The sequence below is a fragment of the Cyprinus carpio genome, chromosome B18 (assembly GCF_018340385.1).
Source record: "Cyprinus carpio isolate SPL01 chromosome B18, ASM1834038v1, whole genome shotgun sequence".
NCBI classification, from domain to species: Eukaryota; Metazoa; Chordata; class Actinopteri; order Cypriniformes; family Cyprinidae; genus Cyprinus; species Cyprinus carpio.
The window spans coordinates 25043563-25062220 of record NC_056614.1 but is presented as its reverse complement, the minus strand read 5'-3'; the positions used below and the strand labels follow the sequence as shown (position 1 = coordinate 25062220).

The following is an 18658-nucleotide window of genomic DNA, read 5'->3' as shown; positions in this document are numbered from 1 at the left end:
CAAGACAAGCCCCAAATTTGCATAACTAGTATAGAAACGTGATCCATTTGTGACCAGCTGTCTGCGGCCGTCACCGAGCCTTCGTTATTTCTGGTGAGGAGACTGTTGATTTCACATCAGAAACACATTCAGCACATCAGAAGCGTTTCAGCTGATTCAACACAAGACCAGCGGCACGAGAAGAGCTCTGTCCTGATCGTGTCTCAGAAACAACCCACAGACTTTCACTTTTAAAGACAGGAGCCAAGCACGTTTCGAACAATGACCTTCCATACGTTTTCTATTGTAGGAAAACTTCTATACAGTAAAACGACTAAATAAAAAGACATTTAAAAAATCATAATATAGAGGTTGCTATGATGATTCATTTACATGCCAATTCTGGTAATTAACATACTTTAGATTTACTAGGGCTTCAATAAAATTAAAACATCTTGAGACTTGATTAAAAATACAATAAAATAAATACAGTAAAAAAAACAAAAAAAAAAAACACTTCAAACGTGAATAATGCATATTAATTTTAATGTATACTAAAAAATGTTTTTAATATTAATTTTAATGTATGTATATATATATATATATATATATATATATATATATATATATATATATTTATATATATATATATATATATAAATTTGTATTATTATATATATTATATATTATAATATTTGTTAAATTAATATTCTTTTTTGCATTTATTCATTATGTATTACTATATATATATATATATATATATATATATATATATATATATATATATATATATATACACATATATATATATATATATAAATATTTGTGTGTTTTTTATATATTTATTTATTCATTTTAAGTCATCCTATGTATGTATATAATATATATATATATGTTTTTTTTTTTGTTAATTTTAAGTCTTTATGTGTTTATACACACACATAAGGAAATAACTTGGAAATATAATATATTAAAAATAATTAATTATTAATAAACAATAATAATAATAGTAATAATAAACATATTTGCATATATATGACTTTTGTATATAAAACTGCAAATAAATTGTGAAGCAAATAAATTGTTAGCTGTTTTATGACATTATTTGGTTTAAAGCTTTTCTCTCTTATATGAAACAGTGAATATGGTAAAAGAAGTTTAGAAGTGGAATGGAAATCACTGCTCTTGTCTGTTAAGTTTCTGGCTGATGATTTTAATGTGCATTTGTGTAATCTCTGCAGTCGATCTGCTAGTGCTTTCATTTGATTGAATGACGGCTCATATGACATCTGCTGCACTTTCATGGCAAAACCTTGAGCAAACACATGCAGAATAAGAGCGATCGCATGATTGGACTTTAAAGCAGCACATATGCATCGCTCTTATTTGCCTGTTAAATTGTTCAAATCTCAACATTCAAACATCGACTCACGCATGTTAAACAATGAGGACGAGCGAGACCACCGACAAACCTGCGGATCCTGATCCAGAACGAGAGACGACACCGATACTAACTGAAACTGCACTCGCTAAACCAGCATCTGATCATTAAACGCTCAACAGACATGAATTACAAAACCCAGCATCTGCTCCTGCTGGAAACTGAAAGAACTCAATGCTTCTGTGCATTCAGACTTTTAATAGTGAACAACAGGAATCATGACGAATAAAACCAGCTGTTATGAGTGATGAAATATTACTAAATCAATGAGCAAATCAGATGCTGTATTTAATGAAATCTCACATATAAGTTCACTAAGAAAGTATTGAAGTAATATCTTGCAATTCTGAGAAGAAATTGTGAGATAATAATCCTTAATAATGCAATAACCTTTTACTCCGACCAGATCTGATTTAAATCTCACAATTTGTACTTTTTTTGAAGAGAAAAGATTTAATTTAAATTAATTAATTAATTTAATATATATTATATATATATATATATATATATATATATATAAATTAAATTGTGAGAAAAATAATCAGAATTCTGAGTTGCAATTCTAACTTATTTTCTCAGAATTGAAAAGAAAAGAAAGATAAAAATTAATTAAGGATACTTATATATATTATAATAAATATACATATAAATAAATTCAAAAATAAATAAAACAAATTGTGAGAAAAATAATCAGAATTCTGATTTACTTTCTCGGAATCTCACAATTCAGACTCTGTGTTTTTGCAGTCTGAAATGTGAGATATAAACTGAGAACTGAGAAAAAAAAAGGTCACAAAAAAGGAGAATTATAAGAGAAGTTGCAATTACCTTTTATATATACAAGTAATGAAATAATGAGAAAATCAGTCAAATAAATCACTAAATCTCACATAGAAGTCCACTGAGAAAATCTTCTGCTGCCTTCAAGCTCACGTCATTCTTATGAGTTTATGAGCCATTACCAAATAAATTTAGCTCTAAAAATAGAGCTATTTCAAATCTCAGCGACAAACACGTGTAGTTTTTTTAGCGGCAGCGTCGGTACAACCAAATGAAGAGCAAATGACGCTCATTAGAAACGTAATAGAGGCTGTGTGTGTTTTATCATTGTCACGCTGCCTTCACAGTAATGAAGTGAAGCATTTTAATGGAAATCTTGGCTGTTATGCACAATATTAAAAAATAAAATAAAATCAGATTTTTCCGCAGATCCACAAATTAAAAGTCTGCCCCCAAAGAATCTTCCAGATAATGATGGCATTATGATCAGTAATATCTTTAGGTTAATGTGAACATGAATGATAGAATGCAGCATTGCACCTGATAACTGCAGAGTTTAAAATGATTGCTAAAGCGTTCACTCGGTCTGTCGAACCTATATATTTTAGATTGGTTGGTTTATGTTGGCAGGAGAGAGAAATCAAACACTCCGCTCCGTCTGTGGCCAAGTGCTGTGGCCAATCACTGTATATACATATATATATATATATATATATACCGGTCAAAAGTTTGGGATCAGTACTTGTAATGTGTTTTAAAGAAGTGTCTTCTGCTCATCAAGGCTGCATTTATTTGATCAAAAATACAGAAATAAAAATAGTAATCTTGCAAAATGTTATTACAATATAAAATAATGGTTTCTGTTTTAATATCCTTTGAAATATAATTTATTTCTGTGATGCACAGCTGTATTTTCAGCATCATTACTCCAGTCTTCAGTGTCACATGATCTTCAGAAATCATTCTAATATGATAATTTATTATTAGAATTATCAACAGTTGTGCTGCCAAATATTTTTTGGGAAACTGTGATACTTTTTTCAGGATTCTTTGATGAATAAAAAGTTAAAACAACAGCATTTATTTAAAATATTAATCTTTTCTATCACTTCTTATCAACTGAACACATCCTTGCTGAATAAAAGTTTTAATTTATTTCTAAAAAGAAAGAATAAAAAATTACTTTGAACTGTAGTGTATATTGTTAGAAAAGATTTAAATTTTAAATTCTGTTTTTTTAAAAAAGCTCTTCTTTTTAACTTTTTATTCATCAAAGGATCCTGAAAAAAAAGTATCACAGGTTTCATAAAAATATGAATCAGCAGAACAGTTCAACACTGATAATAAATCATCATATTAGAATGATTTCTGAAGATCATGTGACACTGAAGACTGGAGTAATGATGCTGAAAATACAGCTGCACATCACAGAAATAAATTACACTTTAACAGAGATTCACATAGAAAAACGTTATTTTACATCATAATAATATTTCACAATATTACATTTTTTCCTGTATTTATCATCAAATAAATGCAGAAGAGACTCCTGTAAAAAACATTAAAACTTTTGACCAGTAGTATATAAACATTTCACAATTCTTAACACCACAGCAGAGTACTAGGATAACTAATATTAGTAAAATTAAACGAACAAAAGGTCCTCAAAATTATTGAAAATAATTAAACTGTATAATAAAAAAGCAAAGGACAAATACAATAGAATAAAAAGATACTAATGAAACAAACTGTGTTTTAAGGGTTTATTATGCAAGTCTCAAGTATTAGGAGCTCATTTTTATTCCATCTCCTTTCCTGAAAAGTCTGTTTTGCAGAATTGAATAAAAATGAGCTCCTGAAACTTACTGCCAGATTCTGGAAGATCAATTCTTCAAACAGCGTCCTTCAAGAGTCACTCACAACTTATGTGTCTATAAACCCTATAAAAAATAGTCTTAATGTAATTCACAACACTTCAGGATGTTATTCTTATTAAGTGAGGGTCATTTTTAGGATTTTTATGCAAAGTCTATCAGAACATGACACCTTGCAATTCCGGAAACTCCAGGAAGGTTGCTGTTCTGGAAAATGGAGAGTAAATGTTTCCTGATGGTTTCACAACTAATTCTGAACATAAATTCTTAATTCTTTTGCATAAACGTCTTTTCTTCTCCACCCGTGTTTTTTTTTTTTTTTCTCTCTGACCCAGTGAGCAATTTTTAATGAAACATTAGAATTTTAGACTATAAAATATTTTAATGCTTTGGAACCAAAAAAGTACAAAATCGAAAAGATTAAAAGAAGATCTCAAAATTCTAAAACAGATATTTAAGTTTTTCTACTGATTTGCTTGGATTCATGTATATTTACACTCACTCGGATTATATGTACTTCTATACATTTAATGAAAAACAAAAGCAGTTTTATAATCATTCACTTGACATGAACTTTGCACTCTGCAGTCGTATAATTCATGAAAACTGGTCAAAAACAAACACACTGGTCACAAACATGAATGTCAATCTAACCAGCTGAACATGAGCATTAAACAGCTCATCTATTTAACTAGATCTTACAATAACAGTCAAGTGTATGTGTGGTGACTGATCATGTTCACACTGTCATCAGTAGCTTTTCCCACATAAGGGGATTTCATTCTTCAGGGTCAATTCATAAACTAATATTTCAACCATAATAAACATACATCAGACTTTGAGCTTCAGATATGAAGGTCTGTGAGGCCAAATCAGCAGCAGCCTTAGTTAACTAACATAAAACTTGATATGCATACATTTTTTTGCTCTGCAGTGAATGGGTGCCGTCAGAATGAGAGTCCAAACAGCTGATAAAAACATCACAATAATCCACAAGTAATCCACAGCACTCCAGTCCATCAGTTAACATCTGGAGAAGACAAAAGCTGAAACAAATCCAGCATTAAGATGTTTTTAACTCAAATACATAGAGTCCATAATCCATAATAACACTTCCTCCAGTGAAAAAGTGTATCTCCTGTTGTCTCTCACATCAAAATCCAGACACATATTTGTTTAGAGCTGTTTAAACGCTGCTTGATCTGTGCAGATTTCTCTCCTGATTCACACCAGAACACTTTTTCAATGGAGGCAGTGTTATTATGGATTATGGACTCTATGTATTTTAGTTAAAAATGTCTTAATGCTGGATGTGTTTCATCTTTTGTCTTCTCCAGATGTTAACTGATGGACTGGAGTGCTGTGGATTACTTGTGGATTATTGTGATGTTTTTATCAGCTGTTTGGACTCTCATTCTGACGGCACCCATTCACTGCAGAGCATCCATTGCTGAGACACTGATGCAGTGCTACATTTCTGATGAAGAAACAAACTCATCCTAATCTTGGGTGACCTGATGGTGAGCACATTTTCGAATAATATTCACTTTTGGCTGAACTATTGCTTTAAGGAAAGCGTCTGCATTACTATCGCTCCTTCTAGAGAGCAGAATATCACGATCATCAGCACCGTTGCAGTTGTGCAGGTGCTGGCGGTGTGTTTCATTCATGCAAACCACATTTTTCTACAGAAAAATCTAGATTAGATACAAATCTAGTTCATGATGTTTTCCGTTCCTGCACTCCAAAGGTTTTCTGTCACTCATTGGATCACAGTCACGTTCAAGTCGGCACAAGGCCAGACCTGCTGTCTGCATTCTCTTCCGGGAAAGAGAGCGTCAGCGAGGTCGAGTCGAGATCACAGGCAGGTTTCTGCACATCTGAGCTGACGTGACGAGCATCTGTGTAATTCTGTCTCCCCATGCTTCGACAGACAGAAAAACACAATCAAATCAACAAATCTTTACATTTTTGGCATGAAAAATACATGCTCCTTTGTGTCTATAAGGTCTATTGGTTTAATAGGGATTAATTGGAAATTAATGAGGTTTTGGGAGAAAAATGTGCAAAACTAATCAAGATAAGAGTGCAAAAAATGCCACTGCACAATTAAACTAAATCTATTACGGCTGATGCGATTAAAGTGAAATATGAACTTTAGATTTATTACATTTAGATGTATTTTTACCCATTATAAACACAGATGTTTCTAGCTTATGAATGCAATGTAGTCAGAGGCGTTTAGATTAGTCACCGCTGAAAATTAATTTTCTTACCTTTTTTTTGTGTAGCTAGAATATGATTTGTTTTCCAAATGCATATTTTTTTTAATTATTAATATATATATAATATATATATATATATATATATATATATATATATATATATATATATATATATATATATTATTAATTAACATTATAACGTTTAATGCAATATCAAAGACTATAATCAACAATAATGATTTTTTTTTTTTTTTTTTTTTTTTGTCAGCCTCAACCTGTCATGAGTTCCTTTATTTATAATTTATAGACTTTATGTAGGCTTTATTTGCATGATGCATTTGTTTTGCAAATACATGTACGTCACCTTGATCAGATGCACTTCCACATCTGTGTCCCTGCAGCACAGAAGCAGTCATCAGTAGCACAGGTATATTTGTAGCAATAGACAACAATACATTGTATGGGTCACAATTATACATTTCTCTTTTATGACAAAAATCATTAGGATATTAAGTAAAGATCATGTTCCATGAAGATATTTAGTAAATTTCCTACTGTAAATATACCAAAACTTAATTTTTGATTAGTAATATGCATTGCTAAGAACTTCATTTGAACAACTTTAAAGATGATTTTCTCAATATTTAGATTTTTTTGCTCCCTCAGATTCCAGATTTTCAAATAGTTGTATCTCAGACAAATATTGTCCTCCTAACAAACCACACATCAATGGAGAGATTATTTATTCATCTTTGATGATGTATAAATCTCAATTTTAAAAAATTGACCCCTTATGACTGGTTTTGTGGTCCAGGGACACATTTCACCTTTGCAGTGTAAAGCTGCTTATGATAAAACTGTATCAATAACAGCCTACAGTACTCTAAATGAAATGAAAAGCCAATTTTAGGTATTTAACATAAAAGTCATCACTGATATATATAATGCTTTCGGAAATCAAATATTGCCCCTTAATGAAAAACATCCTTCAATGCACATCCATTGGATTTTTTCTCCTGTTTTATGTGTGTCTTAAGTGTTCCTCTGCTGCTCTTTAACTCGTCTTACACGCAGTGAGAAATTCTCCGATGGGAATCTGTCACGTTTGAGGACTTCACTGAGTAACTCCGATGGGAATGTTTCGTGTGGATGGATCGACGCTTCCAGACCCTCCCCCACATTCATGAACACTATTCCTGGATCGGAGGAATCTTCAACACGAGTCGACAAACACACTCTAAACAGTTCTGCTGCACAGATCAAAGAGGTTTAACAACTTCTGCAGTATATAGCATTCTGTGCTTATGTCTTGTGGAAAATTCATGGAATGACAAACTATATTTACAGAAATATGCTGAAAACTGCTCTCATTGCTGAATGAACGGAAGCAACATAATCCACAATTTTAATGCTATTAGTTTTCTTTTCTTAACTCATTACTTAAAAGATTAGACATTTTTATATAAAAACAAAAACTGGATGTAAAAACAATTATTATTATTATTATTTTGTAAGTTACTCATAATACACTATATTTATTAATTATATTTTCTTGACTTATTTTTTGATAAGACTGTCAAAAGACTGTTTCATACTAAACTGAATTAAAAATAGACATTTTTATATAAAAACAAAACTGGATTTAAAAACTTTTTTTTTTGTAAGTTACTCATAATACACTATAAATATTAATTATATTTTCTGGATTTATTCTTGACTTAATTCATACAAAACTGAATTAAAAATAGCCACCTGTGTGATTTTTGTTACTCACAAACCACAATATTCATTCATAATTTTTCCCTTTTTCTTTTCTTGGCTTATTAAACATGTCTGTCAAAAGATTACAGAACTTTCCCAAAGTAATAATTTTTTTAACCTTTACGCTCAAACTACAATATTCATTCCTAATTTTTTATTTGACATGACTGACAAAAGATTATAGTTTTTTAAAAATACAAAACTGTATTAAAAATAGCCATTTTCACGTGTAAACTGCTTTCTGAACATGCATAAAGATCAGGTCACGTGAGGAAACATGCATTGAACATGTTTAATGATCAGATAAATTGAGTAAATTTGCTTTGTAATTAATAGTAATTTAAAAAATAAATATATATATATTTGATGTGGTTATATATGTATTTTTATGTATATATGTGTATATTTGTATGCATGTGTTTTTTGTTTAGTTTTTCCCTATTCCTATTTGTCCGCTTGTTTAATGGTTTCCTCCTGTAATTTTTTTTTCTTTCTTTCGTAAGCCAGAACAACAGCAAAACAATCTGTTGCATTAATTCGGATTCGTCTCACTTCTGACTGCTTGAGTTCCACTAAAGGAAGCCAAGCACGTGAGGATCTCACATTCATAATGCACGAGCGTACAGTAAATGAGGCAATCATTCACTTACACAACCCACATCGATCCAGATCCGCACCGGTCCACACCGACCGTCCGGCCCGAGCAGCGACGTCACGCTTCAATTATGCAACGCATCGAGGTTTGAGAGAGAAGACGACGCCAGCAGCAAACAATATCAGCTTCACAGTTCACACAAAACAAGAGGAGTCTGCTTTTAGCCATTACCATTACTCCAGAAGAGACCAGGGCCCGTATTCACAAAACATCTTAAGGCTAAAAGTAGCTCATAACTCGCAGATTCAGGAGAAAATCTTAAAAATAATGGGTTTATATGCATATCCGCTAACTGTTTACGAGAAGCACACATGTAAGAGGCTGACAATTAGCTGAACATATACTTGTTTAATTAGTGACACTAAGCCTGCATATTTTTAAACCTTTAAATGAATATGGCAACATAATTTCTATGAATAAATCTCTGACAGAGACTATCAGCCAATCACTGTGTGCATAGTTAATAAGCTTGATGACATCATCCCTAGCATGAGCTCAGCCCCGCCCCCTTACTCTGAGCTGAAGACTTCTCTCTGTTCTTCACTACAAGTCTGTCTCAGCAGCTTTGTGAAGAGGTTTAAAGAGAAAACTCTTAGCTAAAAACTTTTACCGCTATTTAGGAGAACTCTTAGAGGTGAGATAAAATGTTTTGTGAATACGGGCCCAGATGTAAAAATGTACAGTTTTAAAACTTATGTTTAGCTGTGCATTTACTGCTTTTTGTTCCTCAAATTAATAGTGAAGCAATACAATAAACTGAAACGAAGTAAAATAAACTTTTTTTTTTTTTTTGGCCCAGGCAACATTTCTAATTTTCCTTTAGTTTACTTGAAGTACTAAAACAAAAACTTAGATATAGACATATTTAAATGAAAATAAATATGACAAAACACACAAAAAATACTAACAAAATACTAAAACTGTAACTGAACCTCAAGTGAGATGATATAATAAATTTTGAATTCAAAATATTAATAAAAATGACAATCAATGATGAGTATTTGATGCCATTTAACTTGATACATTTAGTCTAAAAGCAGTCATTATTAAAGCTCTATTAATCACTGACAGATTACAGTGTTACGGAGCCATCGGCCCCTTCGGACCCCAGGGACGCAGCGGAGGATTAACAAAGCTTTCCACACAAAACACACACACAACACACACCTCACACTCGCTTCTTCTTCACCAGATCCAAGAACTCAAAAGCAGCAGCAGATTTAACTTTCCAAAAACATGCATTACATTCTATCGTTAGTTACTCGCCCTCATTTCATTCCAAACCTCAGAGACTTTCTGTCTTCTGTGGAACATAGAAAGAATGTTGGGACTCAAACAACACTGACTGTCAATGTTTGGAGCAAAAACACTGATACATTTCTCAGAATGTTTTCTTTTTATCTGCTTCATGCAGGTTTCAAGAGAACACAATGTGTTCTTGTTACTTGCTACAGTCTGTTATCAACTTAAAGAAGTGCTTTCTGATGAATCCCTTCACTCTTGGATTAAAAATCTGAGCATTGCTCATCAGGATGATATTTCACCGAAATGATGAACTGCATAAAAATACATAAATAACTAGAATACATTTTCTATTCAATCTGCAAACTCTTCAAAAAAATATAGGCTTAATTTGTTTTTTAATTTATAAAATAATAATTTTACTTATAAAATAAAAAATTAATATTCTTTATAATATTATATTTAAAAAAATCCACAAAAATATTGTGCAGCACAACTGTTTTCAACATTGATAATAATCAGAAATGTTTCTTGAGCAGTAAATCATCATATTAGAATGATTTCTGAAGATCATGTGACACTGAAGACTGGAGTAATGATGCTGAAAATACAGCTGCACATCACAGAAATAAATTACAGTTTAACAGAGATTCACATAGAAAACAGCTGTTTTACATTGAAATAATATTTCAAATTTTTCCTGCATTTTTAATCAAAAAAGAAAGAAAATATTTGGTCTGTATTCCAGTCTTCCGAATGTCACACGACATCTCGTCTGATGACTTCAGGAAGGAATTTACAGCAGCAACTGTCATTAAAACTCACAGAGATAGCATTAAAACGTCTCTCAACCTTCCCCCAAACCACGCAACCTGAGACCGGCGGCTGTGATGAGGTGTCATTATATACTGCTGGATGACAGAAGACAGAAAGACAGAGACGGATGCGTCTCACTCCCTTCCCCCTCTGCATTTCCTCTTCCTGACTTCACTGACAGTCGGATCAGGGCTCAGAAATTACAACAAACACACTTCATCCTTCAGATCAGAATCTCTCTGCTGCCTTTAAGTTAGAATCATTGTATCTATGAGAAAAACAACATGTGCACAAAGAGGGTTTTCCACAGTTAAAGAATCACTGCAGATGCAGATTGGTTTTAGTCATAGGAGGATTTCAAGGGTTACTGTACAATTTATTTTGCATGCATTTTGTAAATTGTTGCGTGCATATGAATTTAGCCAGAAAATTTTACTAATTTAGTTGATTCATTTCTGCCACAGAATATAATGTCTACGAAAGATATAAACTTAAAGTTGCAAGAAAAAAAGAATTGTGAGAAAAATAGACGTAAACAAAGAAAAAAAAGAGAAAAACGTCTTCATTGTGAGATATAAATTTAAATGCGTGAGAAATACACAAATTATAAAAACAGCGTCTAAAACATTACACTCCTAATGAGCATCCTTTGCTCTTCACTTCTCGCACTTGTGCTAAAAAGCTCCTCATATTTCTCAAGACATGGCAAAGCAAGAAATATGCAATCGTTCAATGCATCTAATTAAACTGAAGCACATTGCATCATAATTCTGAGGACGCATGTCTCTCTGCAGTCAGGACGATCTGTTTCCACACTGCTGCTCTATATTGGGACGTTGTCTCTATAAATAAGAAGCCCCAGGCCTTTAATCACATCAGCGGCTCTTGACAGACAGAGATTCACTCCACAGAGCTCCTGAAACCCAAACTCACTTCATTCACTGGCCTTTCATTCATGACCCTCGTCTTATTTACGCCTGTCATGATCAGGTACATTTTGCTGACGATTAATTGTCATACAAATAGCTGTGATTAACAATTTATTTCTGTTTTCTTCATGTCACTTGCAGTGTAATCATAACACATTTTTTTTAAACATATTTTACTTTTTACAATATTATTATTACAATTATATTTATTATTTATTTTTATATATTTAACAATATTTTAATATGATAATATAAGCCCATATGATTTACTTTAATGCTGTGAAAATAATATTTATAATTAATAATATAATATAATATAATATAATATAATATAATATAATTATAATATAATATAATATAATATAATATAATATAATATAATGTAATATAATAGATTTTTGACATTAAAACTTTGAAATTTCCCTGATTTGAATGGCAAAATGTGATTAAAATAAAGTGTTTTAATATTTTATATCCTATTAGAGATTTGTTAATGCTTTGATTTCAGTTTAATATTTTTAATTTCTATTTTTGTTTTAATTTTACTTAAAGTTTTAGCAGTTTTGTTGTCTCTTTGCTTTTCATTTTTGTTGTTTTTACATTTCTACATAGTTTTTTTTTTTCAGTTTTCAGTTTAGTTATTTCAGTACATCAAGTTTTTACATTTTATTTCAGTTTACATTTTATTTTATTTGAAGTAAGGGATTTTTTTTATGTTTTTTTGTTTTATTTTTAGTTAACTACACTGCACAATTATTGTGTTTTTCTCGAATAATTAAAAACGACCAGACAGTTAATTAATAATTGCACTAGTTGTAGTCTAATTGCAATCGATTCATTAGTGCATGTTATCCTGAGGAAAATATTATACAAAAATCAAGTTGAAACATCACATTATGAAAGTAAAATGATTGCAAACGGCATTGCATGATGACATTAATGGTGCTTGCACACTAGAATAATCTTCAAGAAGCGTGTGATGTATAGGAACGCATAAGATTCATTTGAAGAATGCATTGCATTAGAAGTTCAAGTTTCAGATTCAGCTGCATGTCAGATGATGACGTTCATAACGCAGCATTCCCTTCAAAATCTATAAACTTCCACCATGCAGCTACTGTACAGCCTGCCACACACACATGCACAAACACTCCCACGCGTTCGCTGACAAATTTGGGCCAAATGTCTCTTTGCACGGTCTGGACGCTTGCCAAAGTCGACTCAGCATTTGGCAGGAGCATAAGAGAGCAAATAAGAGTCCGGCTCTGAGCCAGAACTCACGCGGAGAGCAGAACGGAGCAGATGTTTCTCCTGAGGAGCTCAAACCAACACAAACACACACAGAAACCTGCAGACCACCGACTGACCCATCAAAGCACGCCAAGCTTCCTAAACATGCTGATCAAACAAATATATCAACAAGTCCGCCTGCTTTTGAATAAGAATAATGGATTCACACTGTGTCAGAATTAATGGAATTTAGAGTTTTAAACTAGTAAAAGCATCCCTGTCAAGTTGGAAATGTTACAAAAGCTTCAACTTCTCTCACTTGACTATTTTTACAGCATGGAAAATTAAGCGGCAGAAAGTTTCTGTTACTATTGATAATAGTTCACATTTGTTGCGACAGTTGAGTGCATCGAGTATAAGTAGCACAGGTATATTTGTAGCAATAGACAACATTGTATAGGGCAAAATTATACATTTCTCTTTTATGCCAAAAATCATTAGGATATTAAGTAAAGATCATGTTCTATGAAGATATTTTGTAAATTTCCTACCATAAACATACCAAAATGTAATTTTTGATTAGTAATATGCAATATGCATATATTATGTAATAATGCATAATATGTAATATGCATTGCTAAGAACTTAATTTGAACAAATTTAGAGATGATTTTCTCAATATTTTGATTTTTTTGCACCCTCAGATTCCAGATTTTCAAATAGTTGTATTTCAAATTGTTGTCTATTGCTACAAATATACCTGTGCGACTTATGACTGCTTCTGTGCTGCAGGGTCACATGGAAAACAAGTCAAAAATACAACTGTGAGGGAGAAAGCACAAGCTCTCTTACCGCTTTAAAGGGATCCTCGTAGCTCCAGTCCGTTTGGCCGTTAGGAGAAGACACAGACGGTCGCCCGACGGGTGAGAGATCGTCCTCTGGCTCCTGTTTGACCCTGACGGCGTGTGACGGAGCTCTCTGCGCATCTGCGGCGGCCCCGGGGCCCGAGAAGCTCCCGAAGGGCCGCTCATCTTCCTCGCTACCTTCATCGCCCTCCATCATCCCGTCATCATACGAGTCCCGGTCGCGTTCATCCTCGCGCTCCGAGTCCAAACTGCTTTGATTGGAGACACGGGACGGATGTCCGGCCCCAGAAGCGCCGAGGCCCCTGCTCATGAACCCGGCCCCTGAAGCCCGAGCGGCGGCCAGAATGGCCTGCTGAGCCGCGAGCTGCTGCGCGTACATGATGTGAGCTTCACGCAGCCTGCGCTCCTTGTGCTCCGTCTCCAGACGCGCCTGCTGCTGCTGCTGAAGATGCTCCATCATCTGCTCCAGCTTCACTCCTGCGGAGCCCAAACCAGCCTCCTGAGACACGGACAGAGACACCTGTGAGCTTCACAGCTATACATGCATAACTCAGCATGCAACACCATCAGCATGTTTGGGGTTTATTGATCACGTGCAAATGAAAACATGATCAATGTTGTGTGATTTATTGCCCTAGAAATAATTGCAATATGCGATATTATTGTCAGAGCATTTTATGCCACTGAATATATGTGTCCCTGAGCACAAAAGCAGTCATCAGTAGCACAGGTATATTTGTAGCAATAGACAACAATACATTGTATGGGTCACAATTATACATTTCTCTTTTATGCCAAAAATCATTAGGATATTAAGTAAAGATCATTTTCCATGAAGATATTTAGTAAATTTCCTACTGTAAATATATCAAAACTTAATTTTTGATTAGTATTATGCATTGCTAAGAACTTCATTTGAACAATTTTAAAGGTGATTTTCTCAATATTCAGATTTTTTTGCTGCCTCAGATTCCAGATTTTCAAATAGTTGTATCTCAGCTAAATATTGTCCTCCTAACAAACCATACATCAATGGAGAGATTATTTATTCAGCTTTCAGATGATGTATAAATCTATTTTTAAAAATTTTGATTTTTGTGTGTTTTTTTGTGGTATTATTAATATAAAAGCATAATAATGCAAGAAGGCCTTTCTTATTCTTAAGAATATTTAGAACACGGAAATTAAGTATCAAAATGTTAAATATCTTAAAAAACTTGAATACGTAGTAAATAAACATTTTCTCACAAAAATTGCAAAGTAACAAGTAGAAAAAAGAAAAACGCACAAAGAATTGTATGGAGATTTTTTCCCTGACCTTCTTTTCTCTGTAAATGAAGGGTGCACACTATTGCTGAAAAACACAATCACTACTCAGCAGTCAGATGACCGTATGCACAAAGGCACAGATCCCTAAATAAGGCCATATCTGCAGATGAAACTGTTTTTGTAGAAGCAGGACGTATGTAGAACGAGCACCTCATGACTATGACTATGATCGTCATGTACGAGAAGCTGCAAAAGACATAGACGCAAGTGGAATGCAAAAAGCATGGTGACATTTATTTTTATGTAAATATAATGGGCAATATATTGCATAACCAAAAATGATTGAGGTCATGTACCTACATATATTGTGCAATAAGTCAATATATTGATTATTGCGACAGTCCTATATATGGCTGCTGAAGATAACATTAAAGGAATTGTTCAGCTAAAAATACATGTGCTGGAAATCCTCAGGCCATCCGAGATGAGTTTGTTTCTTCATCAGATTTGGAGAAATGTCTCAGCAATGGATGCTCTGCAGTGAATGGGTGCCGTCAGAATGAGAGTCCAAACAGCTGATAAAAACATCACAATAATCCACAAGTAATCCACAAGATGTTAACTGATGGACTGGAGTGCTGTGGATTACTTGTGGATTATTGTGATGTTTTTATCAGCTGTTTGGACTCTCATTCTGACGGCACCCATTCACTGCAGAGCATCCATTGCTGAGACACTGATGCAATGCTACATTTCTACAAACCTGATGAAGAAAAAAACTCATCTAGCACATTTTCTTTAATGCAAGAATGCCTGACAGATTTGGAAGCATCAAGTAGTTGTTTTTTTGTTTTAACCGAGTGACAGCTTGGCTATTTTCATGGCAAGTAACAAGTTAAAGTACTATAAAAGAGCAATTTAAAATCTGTTTTATTTTTGGATAAAACCTCTAAAGTGCATTCAGGTTTGTCTCTATTAAACATTTCTTTGAAAGTGTCTGCTGAGTAATATAATTTCCTAACAGAACTTAAACCAGCACGATCTCAGATGTTTTGGCAACACGACAAGGATGTTTGCAGAACGTTCACACGCCCCATCGGTCACTACATCCAGCATTCACTGATCATGTGCATGCATTTTTGTTTAGCAAACATAAACATTCGGCTGTTGTTGCGAATTCCGCTGATGTCACCATCTCAATATTAATGCAGAAAGGACTGATGGTTTTGGAAGCAATTAGAATGTGAGAATCAGTTTCATTTAGAATGTGCAGGCATAAATCAATAAATGTATTTTTCTTAAACATATAGCTGCAGATGCACCGCTAAAATTGCATATGCATGGGCAATAAAGTTTCCTTGTTGTTGAGCACATTAATTGTCATGGCAGTTAATACTAAAATAGGTTTTTAATGACTGAGAACAGGTGGCTAATGGCTCATTCAGTCACAGCAATTTCAAATAATTTGTATTTTACACAGTATTTATTCAAAATACAACATTTTAAAGCATAAAATCAATTGACAATCTCCCAGCAAATATATCAGTCAAACAATACCATACAGCAGATTAAATACAATAAATCATGTCAGAAATCTATAAGCCACACTTAGAACTGAACCTTCTCAGCTCTCTTTTTCAGAAAGATGCATACTAAACATCAGGACTGAGCACTGAAAACAGATCAAAAGTGGTTTGCAAAACACAAAAATCTGAAGCAAATCCAATGAGAAACTGTCAAAACCTGTAAATTCACTCGAAAAGTAAACACTGTTTGCTTTTTACAGTACGTGACGATGAAACACTGAGCTGCAAACCGGCTCTGAATTTGTTCTTAAATCCGCAGGTTTAGCAGGACAGACGTGCATGCAATAAACCACTGTCTTCATTTACCAGTTACACTACAAAAAACCCTTTAAAACACACACGTAGTAGCATTTCTGAACCAAAACAAGCTTGAATCAATCAATCAATCGCACAAATGTACTGATGAGTTTAGTAACACTTTGTTTTAAGGTGCCCTTGTTACGTTACATTTACTTGCTATTATAATAACAATACATTATGCATAATTGCATGCAAATAACCTTAAATCAAACTCTAATCCTAACCCTAAGCATGTGGTAAGTACATGTAGTTAATTAACATTACTCAGTACCTACAGTGTTTCATACTAGAGTAAAACAGTCATGCATGAGAATCATGTGGTTTCCGGGAATATAACATGACTAAACACAGTTGAACGGTGGATCAAAGCCGAGGCCCCTAATGAAAGCAGTGTGTGTGTGTGTGTGTGTGTGTGTGTGTGTGTGTGTGTGTGCGTCAACATGATGATGATAGTAAAACTTGAAATCCCCACCACTGTGGCTTCCCAAGATAAAAACAGCTTCATAAAGGGACTAAAGAATGAAACTCTTATCATGACAGAAGGTTTCTGTGGGTTTAAAGGGTGGGAACACTGACTATAATGAGTATATTTGTCATTTTCCCCAGTGATAACTATAGAAGTATACTAAAAATACATGTATCTGATAAGCAGACGTGCATATATCTGAAAGCAATAAGTTCACTTAAATATGCATTACCTAATAATAATTCACTTATAATTAGAAAACAAATCTTCCCTTCACTTGATGAAATCAGGTAAGCAAATATGTTGTTCTAGGAATGTTTATACATTTGATTGCAAAACGAGACAAATAAGATTTTTTTAATACACTGTAAACATGATTTCTCGAAGTTGTACATAACATTAAGATTATTAATTAAGATTGTTACTTGTTAATTTGTAACTATCAGTGTCCCTGCAGCACAGAAGCAGTCATCAGTAGCACAGGTATATTTGTAGCAATAGACAACAATACATTGTATGAGTCACAATTATACATTTTTCTTTTTTGACAAAAATCATTAGAATATTAAGTAAAGATCATGTTCCATGAAGATATTTTGTAAATTTCCTACCATAAATATATAAAAACTTAATTTTTGATTAGTATTATGCATTGCTAAGAACTTCATTTAAACAACTTTAAAGACTATTTTCTCAGTATTTATATTTTTTGCACCCTCAGATTCCAGATTTTCAAATAGTTGTATCTCAGACAAATATTATCCTCCTAACAAACCATACATCAATGGAAAGCGTAAATCTCAATTTAACAAAAAATACCATTATGACTGGTTTAGTGGTGTAGGGTCACATTTGTGAAATTTACCAGCAATTTTTGAGTGAAAATTGTTTCTACAACAAGGTTTTTTTTGTTTTGTTTTTGCTAATGCTCTTTAGTAAGGTAGTAAACAGACGCTACAGTGTGTCGCGCGGGGCTTGATTTACAGTCACAGTTATATGAGGATGTTTACAGCATTATTAATGACATTATGAACGTTTAAACTAAGTTACACCGACTCACCATCTGGGTTTTGCCGCTGCCGCAGTTATCCACCATCTCTTTCTGCTCGGTAACTCTCGGTGAACCGGCGGCGCTTTCCGTTCGATCCGGTGCGCTCCGTTCCAGGCGAGCAGAACCGCGACCACCGGCGTTCAGCGCGCAACTCCCTGCAGCTCTGCTCCGCCCGCGACGCGTCTCTC

At 33.5% G+C, this 18658-nt stretch overlaps 1 protein-coding gene across 1 annotated transcript in view; it reads right to left on the bottom strand.

Moving 5' to 3' along the window:
- si:dkey-205h23.1 (AT-rich interactive domain-containing protein 3B) overlaps positions 1-18658 on the bottom strand; it is a 45717-nt gene that overhangs the window by 26982 nt on the left and 77 nt on the right. The window contains exons 1-2 of the mRNA XM_042744562.1: positions 18480-18658; positions 13785-14297 (exon numbers count right to left, since the gene is read on the bottom strand). The exon at positions 18480-18658 is cut by the window's right edge and continues 77 nt beyond it. Coding sequence (XP_042600496.1) covers positions 13785-14297; positions 18480-18515 — 549 coding nt within the window. The 5' untranslated portion in view covers positions 18516-18658. The remainder of the gene's footprint in view (positions 1-13784; positions 14298-18479) is intronic.